The 19977-nt window shown below is 46.1% G+C and overlaps 1 protein-coding gene and 1 long non-coding RNA gene across 5 annotated transcripts in view; one reads left to right on the forward strand and one right to left on the reverse strand.

Annotated features, from left to right (window-relative positions):
• PLA2R1 (phospholipase A2 receptor 1) overlaps positions 1-15869 on the reverse strand; it is a 118712-nt gene extending 102843 nt beyond the window's left edge. For all 4 annotated transcript variants that reach the window (XR_014830500.1, XM_085001215.1, XM_085001214.1 and 1 more), the window contains exon 1: positions 15461-15869. Coding sequence is in view for 3 of the 4 variants with exons in the window: in XM_085001215.1 (XP_084857341.1) it covers positions 15461-15590 (130 nt within the window). In the remaining variant the exon portion in view is untranslated. The remainder of the gene's footprint in view (positions 1-15460) is intronic.
• The window catches only part of LOC146395943 (uncharacterized), a 180578-nt gene that overhangs the window by 154943 nt on the left and 5658 nt on the right, over positions 1-19977 (forward strand). The window lies entirely within an intron of this gene.

The raw sequence follows: 19977 nt of genomic DNA on the forward strand, positions 1-19977 counted from the left end.
TCATATACCTAAGATAGGTGGGTAGACTACCTGGCTGGTAGTTTAAGAGCTCTGAAATCAGGCAGACCCAGCACAGACTAGCCTTGTAACTTTGGGCAAATTTCTTGATATCTGTGAACCCTGCCTTTCCTCTTTCAACTGGGACTATGTATGCTGCCCTCATAGGGATGTTAAGAGTATTCCCTTTAATAATCCATGCAAAGTATACCACACAGTATCTTGGCATGGGAATACCTCAGTAATTGTGAGTTGTTTTTTTTTATTATTGTTGTTATTATTATTATGGTTGTTGTTGTTATCTTTCTGGCTTCCTGATTCTTGGTCTACAGATCCAGCCGTAGACTTGGTTGAACACCTGTAGAGTACTAAGTTGAGCTTTCCCCAGAGACTTCTGCTACTAGCACAAAGGCTCATTTTTACTTCAGTTTCTGTAGCACATAGTGGGTGTAGACTATTTAGTTTTAAACAGTCCTGAAATACGATACTATCAGTTTTCAGGGAGGAAGATTACTCTTCAAACAACTAGATGACACAATCTTTGCCTCATGTGTTCAAATATATGTGTGATTATGAATTAAGAAACTTAATCTGTTCATCTTCTACACTATCTACCTGTAACGTCTATACTGCAGCTCTTATACAAGAAAGGCAAGAATACCTGGTTTGACAAGCAGTGCATGGATGGGTGCGTGGATTGGTCTGTAAGCTAAGTGGATGTGAAAATTACATATTACTAGAATTTGAGGCGAATAAATAATGTTTTTGAATGTCCAAGTTATTAAGTCTTAAGAGAAAACGAGTGGTAGAATCAGAATTTCTGTAGTCTCACTGGTGATCATAAAACAACATTTCCAGGAGTTCCTGTCATGGTGCAGTGGAAATGAATCTGACTAGGAACCATGAGGTTGCGGGTTCGATCCCTGGCCTCCCTCAGCAGGTTAAGGATCTGGCATTGCCGTGAGCTGTGGTGTAGGTCGCAGATGCAGCTTGGATCCTGTGTTGCTATGACTGAGGTATAGGCTGGCAGCTGTAGCTCCAATTAGTCCCCTACCCTGGGAACCTCCATATTCCACGGGTGTAGCCCTAAAAAGCAAAAAAAAAAAAAAAAAAACCAAAAACACCAAAAGTTTCCAAGTCAGAATATATTAGACACACTTAATACCATGCTGCTCAATTTTAGAGTTCTATCACATTTCTATGCCTAGCTGCCTTTAGAAAGGCTTTGGAAAAGTTCTTCCAACTGTATCATAAACAAGTAGCTCTGGCTCACCAATAACAATAAACATGCCAAATCCAAAAGAACAGTATGCCTCATGAAGCTCAAAAATGGTCCAATCCCATTTTCCCAATAAGGTAAAAGAGAATGTAGTCCCAGCACGATTGATCTCTGTAAACTCATAGTTCAAATAGACCATAAGGAGAACCAATATAGTTATCAATTTCTGATTATGATCATATGTGTATATGAGTCATCTCTAACAAAAACAGCATGTGAAAATAAGCCACCAATCCTGAATGTCTGTAGACAGATTTCAGAAAGCATGAAAATCAAATGTGGGTGGAATCAAGATTGATTATATATGTCAAAGACATCAGTTCTGCTTGAATACTGATTAAGTGATTAATGAAGTACTGCCAGAATTACTAAATCTCTTTGCAGTAAAATGCTATTATACTTCCCTTCATAACTATAAGTTTAGGAGGAGAAGAAGGATTGATTTACTAGAAGTAACCTGTAAACTAATTTTCATGCTTTTTTTTGAAAAATGAAACCCATGGAAGATAGTGGAGCTACTTTCTACTTCTGAGTATCTTTTGTGAGGAGATCCCTTTATTATTAGTAGTAGTAGTATTATTATTAGTATTTTGCTTTTTAGGGCCACACCTGCATGGCATATGAAGTTTCCTAAGCTAGGGGTTGAATCAGAGCTACAGCTGCTGGCCAATAAGCAACGCCAGATCCTTAACCCACTGAGTGAGGCCAGGGATCAAACCTGCAACTTCATGGTTCCTAGTCGGCTTCGTTTCCACTGAGCTATGTAGGGAACTCCGAGGAGATCACTTTAGACCCACCCTTTAGCCCCACAGGATGACACAGACTTTTGTAAGGAATGGAAGGAGAATTAGTTTATTCATTTATTTATATACTCAGTCATTCAAAAAGCATTCCCTGGGGACTGACTCTGTGGAAGGCACAGTGTAGGATGCCAGAGATAGAGGAATTATTTGCCTAAGTATCTGTTCCTTAAAACTCCATTTGTTCTGGAATCGTGGGAATTCTCCTAGTTAATGAAAAGAAGGGAGATCCATCCGTTCCAAAGAAAACATTGTAACTGCACTTAAAATAAGCCCTTAAAAATGAGAGATGAAAAATAAAAAAAGAAAATAGACCAGAATTTAAAACAAGTGACATCATGTGTGGGGTGGACATGACCCCTCAGTGTCCTCAGACCTGTCTGAGTGAGAGTGTGTGCATAGGCACACACTTGCGCATTTTTCCGGGAAGAGACAGCTGCACAGCAGTGGAAGGAACATGGATGTGGCAGAGGGCAGAACTACCCCTACACTCAGAACCATGAACTTTAGAGCTGGCTGGGGCTGTAGAGCTCATTTAATTAAATCATTCTCATACATTTTTCTTCCCAAATCCATTTTTTTTTCTCTTTTAGGGCCTCACTTGTGGCATATGGAAGTTCCCAGGCTAGGGGTCAAATTGGAGCTGCAGCTGCCAGCCCATACCACAGCCGCAGCCACACCAGAGCCGAGCTGCATCTGCAACCTATATCCCACAGCTCACGGCAACACCAGATCCTTAACCCACTGAGCTGGGTCAGGGATTGAATTCACATGCTCATGGATACTAGCCGGGTTCGTTACCACTGAGCCATAACACGAACTCCCCAAATCCCTCTTTTTTTTTCTTAGAAGTTTTATACCCCTATACTCAGGGAGGCCCATCTAGGTCTAGATTTATTTACATACATTTATTTATAGCCCAGAAAGAAGAAAATGAACTGCTGTAGATTGTTGCCAAATAATTTGAAGTGGGAGACTTGAAATTTCAAACAAATTCTCATGGAGGGCCTAATGCAGCATGCGTTAGGAGCCAAGCAAGTAGAAGCTATAAGTGTCATAGTGTTTGTCCTCAAAGAACTAATATTATCCCTGTGTGTATATCATGACATATACAGGAAGAACTATAACTTAATGACAAATGAATTATTTTTATTTTTATTTTTATTTATTTATTTATTTTTTGCTTTTTAGGACCACACCAGCGGCATATGGAGGTTCCCAGGCTAGGGGTTGAATCGAACCCGCAGCTGCCAGCCTACACAACAGCCATAGCAACACAGGATCTCAGCCATGTCTGTAACCTACACCACAGCTCTTAGCAACGGTGGATCCTTAACCCACTGGGCGAGGCCAGGGATTGAACCTGCATCCTCATGGATGCTAATCAGATTTGTTTCCACTGAGCCACAATGGGAATGCCCCAAAATGTATTTTGATCTAAGATGTATAAGCATAATAAGGTAGACACCAGGAGTTAGAAGGGGTCAGTTTGGCTTAGAAGATCTTACCAATCAGTGAAACAACCTCTCTCTCACACACACACCCACACACACCCACACTTTCATTCAACAAACAGTTATTAGGGACCTAATATTTGTTTCAAATGCACATGGTTGAACTAGACCAGCATGGATGCCTGTGCTCACTACAGAGAGAGTTCAGGGAATGGAGGAGGTCTCTGGATGGACAGGTTGAGGTCATTGTGGACAAAGCAAAAGTCACCGCAGCTCAAGGATGATAAAAAATAATTAGCTCTAGAGTGACGAGAGCCTCACTATATAAAAGAGTTTGGTGGCTGTAGAATATGAAGCTGGAAAGAGGTAATTTAAGGTCATTTTAGAAAGAACTTAAATTTTATGCAAAAATTTGTGTATTATTCAGATGAAAGGGAGCTCTTAGAAGAAGAGAAGGCATGACCAAGGCTGTGATGTGGAAGACGAATTGGGGTGGCAAGTCATTCGACAAAAACATTTATTGATTGCTTTTTGTTTGCCCAGCATTGTCTGGGGAGAATACAGGTGTGAGACAAAAGCCCAAGTTCCTGCTTGGGAAGAGTTCTCTCATTCAGGTGGAATGAGAGCCCACATGCCTAATGGAGAACAGCCTGAAGATACTGCTTTGATCGGGAAAGGGAGACGGAGGTGCCAGTTGGATTGGGGTTGATGAGAAAGGAAAGGGAATAGTTAGACTCTAGTGACTAGAGGGATAATTCAAAGGGGGAAGAAAGGACAGGATTTGGCGATGGATAGAATGGGAAGATTCTGGAAAAGCAGTTATTTTCTGGCTTCAGGTATCTGATGGGTTGACAGAAGCCTGCCAATCCCTGAAGTACCATGAGGCTGGAGTCTAAAGCCTGGGGCTGCGATGACAGTTGGAAAAGTGCCAGCTGGGGGTTCCCATAGAGAGTTTCTCTTGAGGCCCTCCCACTTCACTCTCAGTACCCCTTCTAACTTCCTCCTATCTTTTGGTGTCTTCTTCTGCTTTAAACAGCTCCTCTTAGAACAGGCTGAGGTTTAAGTGTTACGTGACTAAGATACAGTTTGAAATGTTAAGCCTTGGTGAGGTGTATGTGATTTTAAATAAAAACAAAAACAAACCAAAACCAAAAACAAACTATAAAACAATTCCTAAAGAAATCCTCCTTTTGGAGTTCCCGTCGTGGCGCAGTGGTTAACGAATCCGACTAGGAACCATGAGGCTGCGGGTTCGGTCCCTGCCCTTGCTCAGTGGGTTAACGATCCGGCGTTGACGTGAGCTGTGGTGTAGGTTGCAGACGCGGCTGCGGCTCGGATCCCGTGTTGCTGTGGCTCTGGCGTAGGCCGGTGGCTACAGCTCCGATTCAACCCCTAGCCTGGGAACCTCCATATGCCGCGGGAGCGGCCCAAGAAATAGCAACAACAACAACAACAACAAAAGACAAAAGACAAAAAAAAAAAAAGAAATCCTCCTTTTATGGGGGATTTTAGGCAAGCAAAGGGTTTTCTGGTGTTCAATAAATGACACCTTGATGGGGGCCACCTAATCCAACCCACGCATAAGCCAGCCTCTGAGCCACTCCATGTTTAAGGGAACTGGAAGGAAAAGTTCAAATGCACGATTCACATCAAGAGCAATGTTTCAGACAAGCTATTGGAAAGCCACAGCTTGCCAGCTGAAATCCAATTTCAATTGCCTACCCCATTCCCCTGGGTTTAAACTTCTATTCCACACAGCTGGTGCTGGCCTGACCACTTCCTCCCCTGTGATCATCTCCTGAATCTGTCCAATTCCTTGCTGTTCTGACAGTGTCTCTTTTGGTTCGGAAGGGGTCTGGGGGTAGTGGGGAGGGTATCCCTGCCCTGAAACCAATCTAAAGGTGAGCGGCTTCTCTCTTGAGATGTATTGACATTTCCCAGCTACACAAATTGGGGTTTGTCCTAATCCAGTGACTCAGACTCAGATCTGATTGTGTTCTTTACTCAGATTCCTCTGTCGCAGGAAGAGATGCTGCGAGCAGCTGAATCAAGTTCTGTTCATGGCAGAATGATGCAGAGGAGCTGGATTCTTAATGTGACTTTCCAAACCAATAAGCAAAGAATTTCTTTTCTGTTTTGTTTTGTTTTGTTTTTTAGGGGCACACCCACAGCAAATGGAGGTTCCCAGGCTAGGGGTCCAATTGGAGCTACAGCTGCTGGCCTATACCACAGCCACAGCAACTGGGTATCCAAGCTGAGTCTACAACCTATACCACAGCTCACAGCAATGCCGGAACCTTAACCCACTGAGCAAGGCCAGGGATCGAACCCACATCCTCATGGATCCTAGTTGGGTTCGTCAATTGCTGAGCCATGACGAGAATTCCAAACAAGGAATTTCTGATGTTTGCAGCACGTGCATCGTACTTGAAAGGACAGAACCGAGTGAAAAGTATGTCTGTCTTTCCTGGCCCTCTCTGTATGAATATTTTCATTTTATCCCAGATCATCTGAGATATTGGTGTTTGTCTCTTGACAATCTGACAGTACCTAACAAAGCCCTTGGCTTCTAATCAATCAAGTAAAAAGCTAAGTACATTTTAAAACCTCCTTGTCTTGTCTCAGAACTTTCTTCTGTTTCCCTGCCCTCGCATCGTCCTTGACTTTGAGCCGTCTTTATTCTCCTGCAGCTTCTGAACTTGGATAATCACAACCTCCACAGGCCCATGGGACCCCTCTTGCTAAATCTTTTTATGTGTTCTCTTCCCCTTTTTTTCTAATCTCCCCAAATCGTCACTGCAAGTTCCACGAGGCACACATACTCTTTCTCACATGCAGGAAAAATGAAACCTGGCTTAATCAACTCCACCAGGCTCCAGTTTTGTCAGGATTCAAATTGCCTGTTACCAACCCCTATGTAAAGCACATTAACCCTTTCAGATTGTCCTTGCCACTCCCTGCCACTCTTCCTCCCTCCCCGTCCTTTCCTTTTCATCTGTCTGATTTAGCAGCAGCTGACCCTCACAGAAAGTCTCATCTCTTCTGAAGTCCCTTTATGTATCTCTGTATCTCGCTGGTGAATTTTTAAACTGAGTTGAAAACATTTTTCTTCCTTTTATTTTGGTTTTGTTTTGTTTTGTGGTTTTTTTAGGGCCACACCCATGGCATATGGAAATTCCCAGTCTAGGGGTCAAAATGGAGCTGCAGCTGCTGACCTATGCCACAGCCACAGCCACAGCCACAGCCATACCAGATCTAAGCCATGTCTGCAACCTGTACCACAGCTCATGGCAACACCAGATCCTTAGCTCACTGAACGAGGCCGGGGATTGAACCTGCATCCTCAAGGAGACAATGTTGTGTTCATAACCTGCTGAGCCACAAGGAGAATTTCCATATTTCTTCCTTTTGCATTTAGTCTATTCCTCCATCATTGTGGTCTTTATTTACTTGAAAGTATCTGACAGACCTTGCTGGTATAAAAATCATTATTCACAGTGGCTCTGTTATCATCTTATAGACTATTGAAAATATACCCTCTGAGTCACCAGGGAGCCTTGATACAAAACAGCATGCTATGGCAAGACACAGTGAGACAGACATTGTTGTACTTCTCCCACTGAGGCCTTTGTGTTGAAGCCCCAGGGGATATGCTTCAAAGGTCGGTCGCCCAAACAAACAAAAACAGAAAACACCGCCAACACGAAACCAAACAACCCTAGAAATGATGTGATGTTATTGAAAGCAAAAATGTTTACACTGAGCTATCCATCTTAACTGCTTTGAGAATATACCCATTTAAGAAAAAAAAAATTACTTAAGAGGGAGATAGAAATGAAAACAAAACCCAGCCCAACTTTTGATGGTAGATGTAGTGTTAGTCCCTGTATTCTTTGGCCAGGGCTGCTGTACCACAGGCTGAGTGGCTTAAACAACAGCAAAGGTGTAGTTTCATAGACCTGGAGGTTACAAGTCAAAAATCAAGGTGTCAGCTGTATTGGCCCCTTGGAGGCCTGTGAGTGAAGGATCCGTTTCAGGGCTCTTTCTTTGCCTTGTAGATGGCTGTCTGCTCCGCGTGTCTCTTCATATCAGCTACTCTTTAGAGCTCCCATTGTGGCTCAGTGGTAACGAACCCAACCAGTAACCATGAGGGTGCAGGTTCATTCCTTGGCCTCAGTCAGCGAGTTAAGGATCCGGCATTGCTGTGAGCTGTGGTATAGGTCACAGACGCAGCTCGGATCCTGCGTTGCTGGGACTGTGGTGTAGGCTGGCAGCTGCAGCTCTGATTGGAACCCTAGCCTGGGAGCCTCCATATGACATGCGTGTGACCCTAAAAAGACAAAAGACCAAAAAAAAAAAAAAAAAAATCCACCTCCTCCTTCTGACGATTATCTCAGTCACTATGGCCACTTTATAAATGTTAATAAGAGAAAAACAAAACTTAATTTGTACATGGATAGTGCAAAATAGCAACAAAATAAGACAACAATGTTTGTAGTTAGATTACTACTTTGAATTTCCTGTTTATATTTTCATAATCAAAAAGGAAAGTTCTCAAGAGCGGAATGCAGAAAGTCAGAAACAATGAAACTGTTTTATTAGCTTATTGCTTGGGAACTGTAGTAGTCTGGAAAGTATCATAAATTAAAAAGTCATGTGGCCACACATGAAAGCAGAAAGCTCTTGTCTCTTTTGTTTAGCTCTGTATGACAAAACCCAGTTTATAGGAATTTTAATAATATTCCTCCGTTTTTCTTGCGTGGCATTATAAAATATTCTACCCTTAAGGGACTTAATATAGGGTTTATACGTTGTTCTTTTCTTTGTTTCTTTTATGAACTAAAATATTTCTTTTCACTCTGATCAATTGAAAAATATAATTTATGGAGTTCCCTTGTGACTCAGTGGGTTATAAATTCGGCTGCCACTTCTGTGGCGTGGATTCCATCCTTGGCCCAGGAACTTCCACATGCCACTGGTGTGGCCAAAAAAGAGAAAAAAACTTATGTTCCTAGCTTTGTTTTAGAACATCTCCGAAAAGGCTTTCAAGGATAATTTCTACAAGAAAATGGAGACAAGGATCTATACATGTCTCAGATATATTACTTTGATAGATCATATGAGGATTCATCCCATAGTGATGGATTCAGAAGAGGCAAAACAAAGCAATCGTTTCTTTAAAAACCCCAAGATAAATGAGCAAATTGTTAGGTTGAGGATGGGGAGCCCAGGGGACAAGTGAACCCTCTGTGTGGCTCAGCCTTTATGGCCATTGGCTGGGAACCCGCACCGTGTAGTATCAGTTACTGCGACAACGACAATAGGAAAAGAAATTGGGAGCTTACTGGGAAAGAGTGGAAAGGGCCAGAGAAACTGGGGGTGCGTGCTGACTCTCAAAGGCTCACGAGGAAAGGAGCCAGTTAGAGAAACTGGGATGAGAAACATATAAAGTGCGTCTGAGAGATGTGGGTGGAGGTGGAAGAAACAGAGTCTGAGGCTTGGAGTGATTGATGGCCTGGAAGGGCAGCTAAACCAACATCTGATCGTGCTTTTACTTCAACTCCAAATCTCCAGATTAGGAGAATGGCTTATTGCCCAGGGATGTAAAAATTGCTTAGGAAAAAAAAAAATCAATGGCTTGCACATTTCTGCTTTGTGAAAATATGCACTCCTACATGTGGAAGTACAGGTTTAGAAAAGGGGGTGTTGAAGAGAGCAAGAGGCTGGGCTCGCTGGCCTCCTGTCACAAAATCAAGTCCCAAGCGCCCATCGAATAGCAGCAACAGGTCACAAGGCTATCCAGGGGTCCACTGCACTAATACTCAAGGGCCTGGTTCAAAGGTTCAAATCCCCACTCAACAAGTTCCTGTAGGTGCAAATTCCTTAACCCTCTTCATGTGTAAAAGAAAGGTCTGTACTAATAGCAGCTACTTGCTTGTGGTGAGGGGCATGCTGACTTTTGCATTAGAAATGGAAGCAAAGGGGAAAAGCTCAGAGTCACGACGTCTCCCCGCTTCTCGCCCCATCCAGGTGGTGGCTCTCATCACCCTCTTTCAGAAACTTCTCCTATGGGGCACCCTCTCTTCATTCCTTGGTACTGGGGTGCACAACCCTGAACCCCTGCCTCTCATTGACTACGTGTCTTCAGCAAGCACTCCCTTGTCCTCCCCACCCCAAGCCCTTTAACATCCACACAGATGACCTAACACTCCGGCCCAGTGTTTTCTCTAATACAAGTGGTGGCCCATCAGTGCATCATGACATCAATTTAGTATACTTAGTGTGTCCTGACCAGCATCACAAAACAAAATAGAGTGGAACAGAGTAGAAAAGTCACAGCACATCATATTAACTAAAGGTGTTTTGAAATGAAATATTTGTTTCAAAGGGATATGTCTCTACTGCTCTGGATGCTCCATTCCTTGACCTCCTCTGCTCCAGGGACCCTCTTTCACCTATTATCACTTTAGTGACCACTCCTGCAACCATACCTTGGACCCTGGTCGTTACTGAGAACGGATCCACTTCCAAAACCCATTATTTCCATTGTATGATCACCAGTCCTCCTATTCTGCCATTTCTCTCCAACTCTTTTGATGTCTTTTTTTCTTTTTTTTTTTTTGTCTTTTTGTCTTTTCAGGGCCGCACCCGCGGCATATGGAGGTTCCCAGGCTAGGGGTCTAATCAGAGCTGCAGCTGCCAGCCTACGCCAGAGCCACAGCAATGCCAGATCTGAGCCACGTCTGCGACCTACACCACAGCTCACGGCAATGCTGGATCCTTAACCCACCGAGCAAGGCCGGGGATTGAACCAGCAATCTCATGGTTCCTAGTCAGATTCGTTTCTGATGCGCCATGACGGGAACTCCTAATTTTCTTCCTTTTTAGCCCGTATTTCTTGAATCGACATTTTCTGCTCCTCCATATTCCCACCAGGAGTGACTTAGCTCAGGTCATCAGCGTCTTTCTTTATGGGCCATTGCTTTAACCTTATAGATGCTCTTTGCTTCCCTTCAGAATTACCCTCTTCCAATCCCAAACTGACCATTACATTCTTAAACATAGAAGTGTGATCCAGTTCCTTTTCATCCAAACTCACGAGACCCTTCTCAGCGGTACCCAATTTGTTCAAACAGAAGTTTTTTTCTCTTCCAAAGAGTGCCTCAAAATAAACTTGTCATTTCCTCCTCTCTCACTTGCTTTCAAATATAGACAGGCCAGTTTCTTAGTGACCCTCTTCTGGAGATCTGCTCCATCCACAGTCCCTAGTGGGGCAGCCCACATGCACAACTCACAGCCCTATCCCCCCAACCTACTAGCCATGGCAAGGCCTCTGATTCAAAGGCAGAGCACAGGGACCAGCCAGCCTGCTTTGACCAGTGTGGCCAGATTCCTCTCCCAGGAAATTAAGGGACTTTGCCAAAGATGCCATGGGAACTACACATGAAAAGTCCTGCAAGTCAAAGCAAAAGAAACCAGTCCACAGAAAGAGAACCAACCAGGGGCCACCCAGCAGCCCTTGAGACAGAGACACAGAGAAGGTAGTTGCTTCATCTCAGTGGCCAATTCTGTTTCCAGGAGGCCCGGCTGCACAGGAGAACCTGTCCATGGGTCTCCTTCTACCCTGACATCCAGGCCCACGTTTGTCTGAGTGACCTTCAGCGACCCTCTTTCTTGCAACCAAAAGAACCCATATGAGAACTCTCAGTGCACTGAACTACTGTTGCCCAACACGTGATTCTGTGCCTTTGCACATGTTCTCTGCTTTCCCCGAGTGCTCTAGGTCCCATGTGGCAACTGTCTACCTCTCCTTCAGGAAAACAAATGCCCTTTTGTGACTCCCTGGCCCTGCTCAGGCCAGTCCTTCCTCTGCATCCCTTTGCTCATCCTTGGTTATCAAAACATCTGCTGCACTGGTTTGTAATTGTTTGTGTTTCTGCATCAGAGTCTGAAGTCTCAGCCTCTTGGGAACAGTGTCATATCCGACTCATATTTTTATCTCCCCAGTATGGGGGTGAATAGCAGATTCTGTTGGTCCCGCATCCACACGGCCTCCTCTGGAGGTCACTGACCTGAGATAGTTCCTGTAGTCTGGCTGACTTTCTGTCTCCCTGCCTGATGGTGCCTCATGCAGGCCAAAGTGCCAGCGGCTTAGTGTCCCAGGAACACCCTCCCTTACTGAGGGGTGGGCGTTGGCTTCCTGCCCCTCGGTGAGTCCACTGTGTTCTTCACTGTTTTCTTTATAGTACCTCAGAGGGGCCCTTGTGACATTGAGCCAAAGTCACCTATAAAGGCTTTCTTCCCTTCCTGCCTCCTTTGTTCACTCCCTTGCCTTGCCTTCTGGAATCACCTCCCAAATGAATTATGGGCATCCTGATAAATTCAGGGATAGCTTTTGGGTGAACCCAAACCAAGAAGGGAGATAAAGCACATGATGCTTGACAGATAGTGAATGAGCACCTGAGGCCTTCAGCTCCTTACCCTTCTTCCTGCGGGCACAGGACGTTGAGGGACACCCCCACTCCTCTACTCTGGGTTCACTTTCTGCTTCCCAGATAGGGCCCCATGGTCAAGCACTTTGCCCTCACACTCATCAGCACCCTCACTTCCCTTGGTCACTGGCCATTCAGAAGAGCTACCCTGACAGTCCCCAAGGATTGACACAGCCATGGGCTCCCTCTGCCCCTGCTGCTGGTAAGCTGGGTGCTGCAGAGGAAGGTCTCCTACTATGCCTGTTGGGGCCATTTCATATTGATTGTTTTCAGCCCCCAAGACAATTTCAGAATCCTTTCACTTGCCCCCAGATCATTCCTTTAGCAACCCCTGCAGAGACCATGCCTACCTTCCCCCAGGATGCCCTGTTCCCTTCTTCATTCTCTCCTCTGCCCTCCCAGTATCTGGGGTATTTGACTGAGTGAAGTTATCAGGTTCTAGGTCTCGCCAGAAGAAGGACTCAGATTTCAGAACCACAGTGATGCCCCTGGGTATAGCAAATAGAGGTAGGAGAGAGGCAGCAGATATGCCAAGCACAGTGCTGGGCAGGGAGGTAAGTAATTGTTACAGGGCTGTCAATTCATCAAAATGGTCTGGACTGGCCAGAGGAAGATGGTATTGTGGTGATATTGAAACAAAAGGACAGTACTTGGGTAAGTGCTTTTCTAATTTTTTTTTATTTTTTTATTTTTTTAAGGGCGCACCCTCGGCATAAGGTAGTTCCCAGGCTAGGGGTCAAGTCGGAGGTGTAGCCGCTGGCCCACACCACAGCCACAGCAACACTAGATCCTTAACCCACCAATCGAGGCCAGGGATCAAACCTTCGTCCTCATGGATGCTAGTCAGATTCCATTTGGCTGAATCAGAACTCCAGGTATTATTATTAGTCCCATGTTTCATATTTGAAGAAACTGTAGAGAGAGCTTGAGTAACTTCCCCAAAGTCACAGAGTGGTAGAGTCAGGATTTGAACCAGACATTCAGGTTCCAGGGTCCATGAACTTAACTACCATATGACACTACATCTACTGTTTGTTTTTTTTTCCGGGGAGGGGGGGGTCCTTTTAGGGCAGCACCCCGTGGCATATGGAGTTTCCCAGGCTAGGGGTTGAATCAGAGCTGTAGCCGCTGCCGGCCTATGCCACAGCCACAGCAACGCCAGATCCAAACCGCGTTGGCAACCTTCACCATAGCTCAAGGCAACGCTGGATTGTTTAACCCACTGAGCGAGGCCAGGGATCTAACCCGAGTCCTCATGGATACTAGTCGGGTTCATTACCGCTGAGCCATGACGGGAACTCTGACATCTACTGATTTTTTAATACAAATTTATTGATGAATGATTGAAAAGTCAGCACAATACCATCCATCATCAGCCTCTCAAGACTGAGATGCTTATAATAAATAAGAAATCAATCAATAATACCTATCAAAGAAATTTCCAGATGGAAAATACTATGTATGTAATCTGCCTGGCATTATTAATTTCCCTTATTAGAGAATATGAAACTGACGTAGATGAATATTTTCTCCTGATTGCTCTGGGGATGCCAATCCTGGCTAAAAGTAAGTCAGAGTCATAGTTAAAAGTCAATCAATGTAGTACAGTGAACACCGTGGGAAACCAAGGCACCCAAACACAGCTAAAAAACATGGCTTTATCTTAGCTTCTACGTCTGGAAAATGGATGGCTGGAGTAGACCATGTCTCAGGTCCCCTCCAACACTAAGATTTTGTTTTTTCACCTTTGAACAAACAGGAAAAACTTGATTTTAAATTAACCACCTAGATTATACTTAAAATTCCACAGATGTGGGTGCTTGGAGTCAAGGAGCTGTGTGAGGATTGGAACATTCAATGCCACACAATCTCTGTGCTCTTTAGAAGTTAACAGCAGAATTTTCTTCTCTGAAGAATCTCAACGTCAACTTGTCAAATGATTTTAGGTTTGCAAACTGTCACCTGGAGTGTACAGGAGGCAGTGGATGATTTTAACTTCAGGGTGTCCTTTATTATTAAGAAGAGGCATGGATTAGAAACCATCTCAGCCGGGATTTGGGGCTGCTACATATAGAAGGGATTAGCCCTTCAGTGCTAACCCTGGCTCAGGGGATCACCAGTACATTCTTTCTGGGTGACTAGGTTCCAGCTTCTGTCCTCTGGGCTACTGCCCTCTCCCAGACAGACATCTAGTGCTCCGGCAAAAAGCCACATTTTAAAATGTAAAGGAATAAACGTGGCACAGTTACTGTTAGTGGAGATGGATCACCCCACAAGGTCAAATGTGCATGTGCAGCAGCATTTTTACTGAACTGACGAAGGAGGTAAAAGAGGTCTCTGACCTTTGGCCGCTTCAGAATAAGGATTGCTCAACTTGTCCCTGATAAAGCCTCCTAGGAATGCTAGAGAATACAGTCCAGAGAAGATTACCTCCAGAATATATCCACAATATGTTGAGAGAGGAAAAAATAAACACACATACTGGTGACCCCTTGTTTTACCCCTTCTAATTTTATCCTCAGAGACTGAAAGGATGGAGGCTGCCTGGAGACTCCTCCTGGATTATTTAGCTTTACCCTACCTGCCTCCTCCCTTCACAGAGGGTATTGCACTTGGCCGGGCTCCTCAGAGGTGGCCATACAGTTATGCACGATTGTGGGCTCCTGTAGGACCATCTCTCCTTCTGCCCCTGTATACACCCCTTTATAATCCTATTATAGGATTTATAAACGTTTAATAAACGTTTACATCCGTGTGCTTTGTGGGAGGATCTCACTGGCATTCCACCTGCCTTGCAAAGGATCACACTTAATGCTCAGTGGTCCTATGGATGTCACAAGCCCAATTTTTCTAAAGAGAGAAACTGAGGAGTAAGGAGGGTAACTTGCTCCAGTTCGCAAGTTCACTGGGGCCACAGGGGCTCCTCTTCCCCATCTGGTCTGAGAGGCATTAATAGAGAAAATTGTTTTCTCTCCTTCAGGGGAAAAGGGCAGAGTGGCCTGGCTTGGGGCCACTCTGCAGGTGGCGGCGTACACCCAGAGCGCTTGCTTTGGGAGGGGACGAAATGGAATATCCTTTTGCCGTCATTTATCTGAGAGATGGTCCTCCCAAATAAACAACTCTCATAAAGTTTACATTTCAAAGTATCTCCTACCCTCCTACGCCCAGCGTATCCCAGACCCCGCCCCTCGCCGCGCCCCCCGCGGAAGCCTGGAGGGGGCCGGGCTGGGGAAGGGGTGCAGGGCCTGGGGAGTGGGGTGCTAGGCCTGTCCCGGTGCAGGACTGGTCCATCCGGAGGGTCTTCTCTGGACTGTAGAGACGTGGTCCACCGTACAATCCCGGCCGCCCTCGTCCGCCCCCAGCTTCGCCCCTTCCTCCTCTTGACCACCCCCGCGTCCGACGTGCCCATCTAGTCCCTCCGGCCCGGGGGACACTCACCCTGCCACTCGTGGAGCCGCTCGGCTGTGAGCGCCACCGCCGTTCCCTCTGCGGAGCCCCGCGGCGTCCCCAGCAGCAGCAGCAGCGGCAGCAGCAGCGACGGCAGCGGCAACAGCGACGGCAGCGGCATCACTAACCACTGAGCTCGCCGGACGCTGGGGGTCAGGCCGCCAGAGGGGTCAGCGCTGCAGCCGAAGCGCCCGGCCCAGCGGTGCGGGAGGCGGGACTGCAGCCTCTTCCGCGCTCCACCCCTCCCCGGGGGCCTCGCCGCCCCTACGCCCGGCAGACCCCCTCGGTCACCCCTGTCGCCACGGCGTGAGGGTACTCGGGGTTATGGGCTGGAAGACGGGAAAGTCGCGGAGCTTTTCCCAGCCCTACCCACTCTGTCTTCGAGCAAGAGGAGGGAGAGGGGTGGACCATCTGCCGATCCCAGAAATTCCTGCCTTTGGGGTGGGGAGAGAGGAGGGGTGAGGCTGCTCTGTGCACGCTCCTCCTGCTTCCAGCCTTCTCTCTCCTTCCTGGGGGAGGCCGAATAGGAGTTGGGGGTGAGCGAGTTAAGAATCCCTGGGACAGGAAGTCTGACATCTGGGTTTGCAAACCACCCGGATTCTGGTAAACACTGCGGGTTTGGCAGCAGGCAGCTTAGAGTAAACCGAGCTGCTCCGTGGACCCAAGCGCTTCTGGAGCGCTTTTGGAGCGTTTTTGAACCTCTGCTCGCTTGGAATGTGGAGCCCAGAGGTCCCTGGGGGAGCACCGGGGTCTCCATCCTCCTTACTCCAGAGTACCCTGAAGGTTCTTCCATTTTGGGCTCCTTTCCTGTTTAAAAACAATCACCCCTTCCATCTTCTTGGATCCCCCAACCCAGCTAAACAACTGGGTTATCCTGTGTTACAGCTAGTATCACATTGTCCCATTTTATAGCTAGAAAACCAGTCCAGAAAGGCAAAGTGATTTGCTCTAAGGGTAACTTTTTTCACTTTGCAAAAGTTGCTCGGTTAACTAGGAAAACCTTGACTAAAATGTAGTCTTTCTAAATAAATAGTGGAACACTAGAAACATTAAATGTTCATAAGAACAGACCTTTCATAAACAGTCATTAAACAAAACATTGTTTATGGGAGTTCCCGTCGTGGCGCAGTGGTTAACGAATCCGACTAGGAACCATGAAGTTGCGGGTTCGGTCCCTGCCCTTGCTCAGTGGGTTAACGATCCGGCGTTGCCGTGAGCTGTGGTGTAGGTTGCAGACGCGGCTCGGATCCCGCGTTGCTGTGGCTCTGGCGTAGGCCGGTGGCTACAGCTCCGATTCGACCCCTAGCCTGGGAACCTCCATATGCCGCGGGAGCGGCCCAAGAAATAGCAACAACAACAACAACAAAAAAGACAAAAAGACAAAAAAAAAAAAAACAAAAAACAAACAAACAAAAAAAAAAACATTGTTTATGACATTAGTCATTAAAACATAAGAGGAGCGGGAGTTCCTGTCCTGGCTCAGCGATAACCACACGACTAGTATCCATGAGGATGAAGATTTGATCCCTGGCCTCGCTCCCTCAGTGGGTTGGGGATGGGGTGTTGCCATGAGCTGTGGGGTGTTGCAGTCATGGCTCAGATCCTGGGTTGCTGTGGCTGTGGCTGGCAACTATAGCTCTGATCGGACCCCTAGCCTGGGAACTTCCATATGTCCTGGGTGAGGCCCTAAAAAGACAGAAAAAAAAAAAAAAAAAAAAAAAAGAAAGAAAGCAAAAAGGAGTTTTAAAAAAAGAAAGGTGGTGGGATCTTAGAGGACCTTGCCTTTTCTCTGCTGCCTGTTGGCCAAGACCAAACCAGTATTTTTGAGTAACACTGTCAGCTATAGACTGAATTGTGTCCCTTCTCACACCTGCCCCCCCAATCATATGTTGAAGCTCTAACCCCCAAATGTGATTGTATTTGGACGTAGGGATTTTAGGAGTTAATTGGGGTTAAATGAGATCTTAAGGATGGGGTCCTAGCTGGGGTCAGCCTTATAAGAGGAGGAAGAGTGTAATCTCCCCACCCAGGCATTAAGGAAAGGCCATGTGAGGACACAGCAAGAAGGTGGCCATCTGCAAGGCAGGTAAAGTGACCTCTTCAAAACCCCATACCTTCAGTAACTTGATCGTGGACTGTCCAGCCTCCACAACTGTGAGAAGTTAAATTTCTGCTTGTTTAAACCATTCAGTCTATGATATTTTGTTGAGTCAGCTCCGACAGGCTAATAAAACTGTCTTAGCCTGGTTCCCCAGAAATTAAAGCTTAGGGAGAGATCCCTGGGAGGGAGTGGGATTGAGGATCAGAGTGAAGTAGGGAACAAAGGAAAGTAACTGGCTTGACCACGGTAGTAACAACATGTGCTCAGTCCTGCAGGCACCTCGGAAGGCCTCAGAACTGCCTGGAGCTGGGAGGAAAGGGGAAAACATTTATCCTTAGGCTGACCATCCCTGCTGGTTAAGGTGGTGCTAGGGATATTAATGCCTCTGGACACTTCCGAGGCAGTGGTAGGCCACAAGCGCGGTCCCATGCTTTGGCATCCAAGAAGCCCTGGGGCAGGCAGCAACAGGTACATGGTGTGGCCAGAGGTGAGGTCATAGCACATTGCCCCAGAGGGAGCTTATGTCGGGCTGGCTACTACAGAGGTGGTTGGAGCAAGAGGTGGGTATGGGAGGATGTGAGAATTTCCAATGTATGTTCAGAGTCAAAAGCATTTTATTAGAAGTCCACATCCTTGCCTGAAACCTGCAGAAAAGGGGTGCTTTTAACATAGTAGGCTATGGAGACCTCAATCATGACATGTTTTTTCAATCTCTCCTGTGGCCTCGGAACTACATTTTGTGCTATGGGAATAACCCCAACGTACATGGTTCAGCCCCTTCTGGGTGGGCTGGCATCTGTTTGCAGTAGCTGAGTGCAATCCAAGTGGCATGCTTAAGTAGGAAGTTGCAGCCCTGATGTTAATTTTTGGTGAGGTGCAATGCAGTGAGAGTGAACGGAAGAGAGGCAGGAGGAGCTGCTGGAGTGATGGTACAGGCTTAGATGTATTCCAAGAGGGTGAGGGGAATTTGGGAGGAAGAGGTTGTTTTAGGATGGGGAAAAGTTGTGAGAAAAAAAATGCAAGTGTTGGAGTGAGAAATGCTGATTTGGGAGAGAGTGAGTAGGGAGGCCTGGCTGGAGCCAAGGGCAGCAATTGGGGCAGCCTGGCAAAAGGGGTCAGTCACTGGGACACAGGGCTACCTCCCACTGGCTGTGGGATCTGGGTGAGACATTCACCTGCCATGGGCTTCAGTTTTAGCCTCTGTATAACGGGGAGGTGAGGGGACCCTTCCCGGACCCACAGCAGATAATATTCCAAAGTAGCAGAGCTATGAATATGAACAGGATAAAGAGGGGAAACCAGCCATACTTCATCTTCAGAGCAATTAGTGTAATGAAGAATGGTGCTGACAGCTTCCTGGCCTACTGACACTAAATTTCCTATTCGATGATTAGAAGACTCCAAAAGAGCTAGTTTTCATCTCTTCCTGCAGCACCGCTGCTTTGAGGTGGAAATCTGTGGCAAAGAGCTTTTAAGCCTTTGAGAAAATGATCCTTCCCCATGGCCCAGTCTTGCCTATGTTTCAGGTTTGTGAGGTAGGGTAGTGTGATGGTTAAAGTAGGTGCTTTGCCACTGACCAGCAGGTTACTTTGTCTACCTGAGCCTCAGTTTTCGTCTGTGGAAGATGCGGGTGGTATGATTTGCTTCATGGTGCAGCTGCAGTGAATGAGATAAGATTGTGCACTGCTTGGCACAGGGTCTGGCATGTTGTCAATGTCCATTTATAGGAGCTCTGGTTGTGTGGGGAGGGAGCAGGGCAGCAAAGAGCATAGCAAAGAAGGCTCAGGAGCAAGCCCTGCAGAGCTAACCAACTGACACAATGTATCCCACAGCCCTAGTGCTCTGCACCTGCAGGCCTGTACATCTTCCATCCTCTGTTTATCACTTCAAATTAGAATTGTTTATTCTCTCTTTTTTTGTCTTATTATTTTTTTTTAGGGCCACACCCTATGGAAGTTCCCAGGCTAGGGGTCCAATCAGAGCTACAGCTGCCGGCCTACATCACAGCCACAGCAATATCAGATCCTTAACCCACTGAGCAAGGCCCGGGATGGAATCTGTGTCCTCATGGATACTAGTCAGGTTTGTTACCGCTGAGCCACAACAGGAATTCCTAGAATTATTTCTTTATTTATGTCTCTCACATGAATGCGAGTTCCTTGAGGAGCCTACTACATTTTCCTTCTCTTTGAATCATCAAGGCAGCGCAGTTCCTGATGCTTAATAAACCCCCCAAAAACTCTTTGCTGAATGCATGAATGAAGGAGAGAAGGAAGGAGGTAGAAAAGAATATAGTGCTTGGAGTCATTTGAAACTCAAGAAAAAAATTAGAATCTTGAATTATATTGAATGCAAATAGTGAGGACAATTCACGGATTTAAAACAATGTATGGGTTATGATGAGGGT

This window comes from Sus scrofa, chromosome 15, assembly GCF_054392235.1.
Source record: "Sus scrofa isolate SSC_HxYL_T2T_F1_AM1 chromosome 15, Sscrofa_HxYL_maternal_Yorkshire_Landrace_v2.0, whole genome shotgun sequence".
NCBI classification, from domain to species: Eukaryota; Metazoa; Chordata; class Mammalia; order Artiodactyla; family Suidae; genus Sus; species Sus scrofa.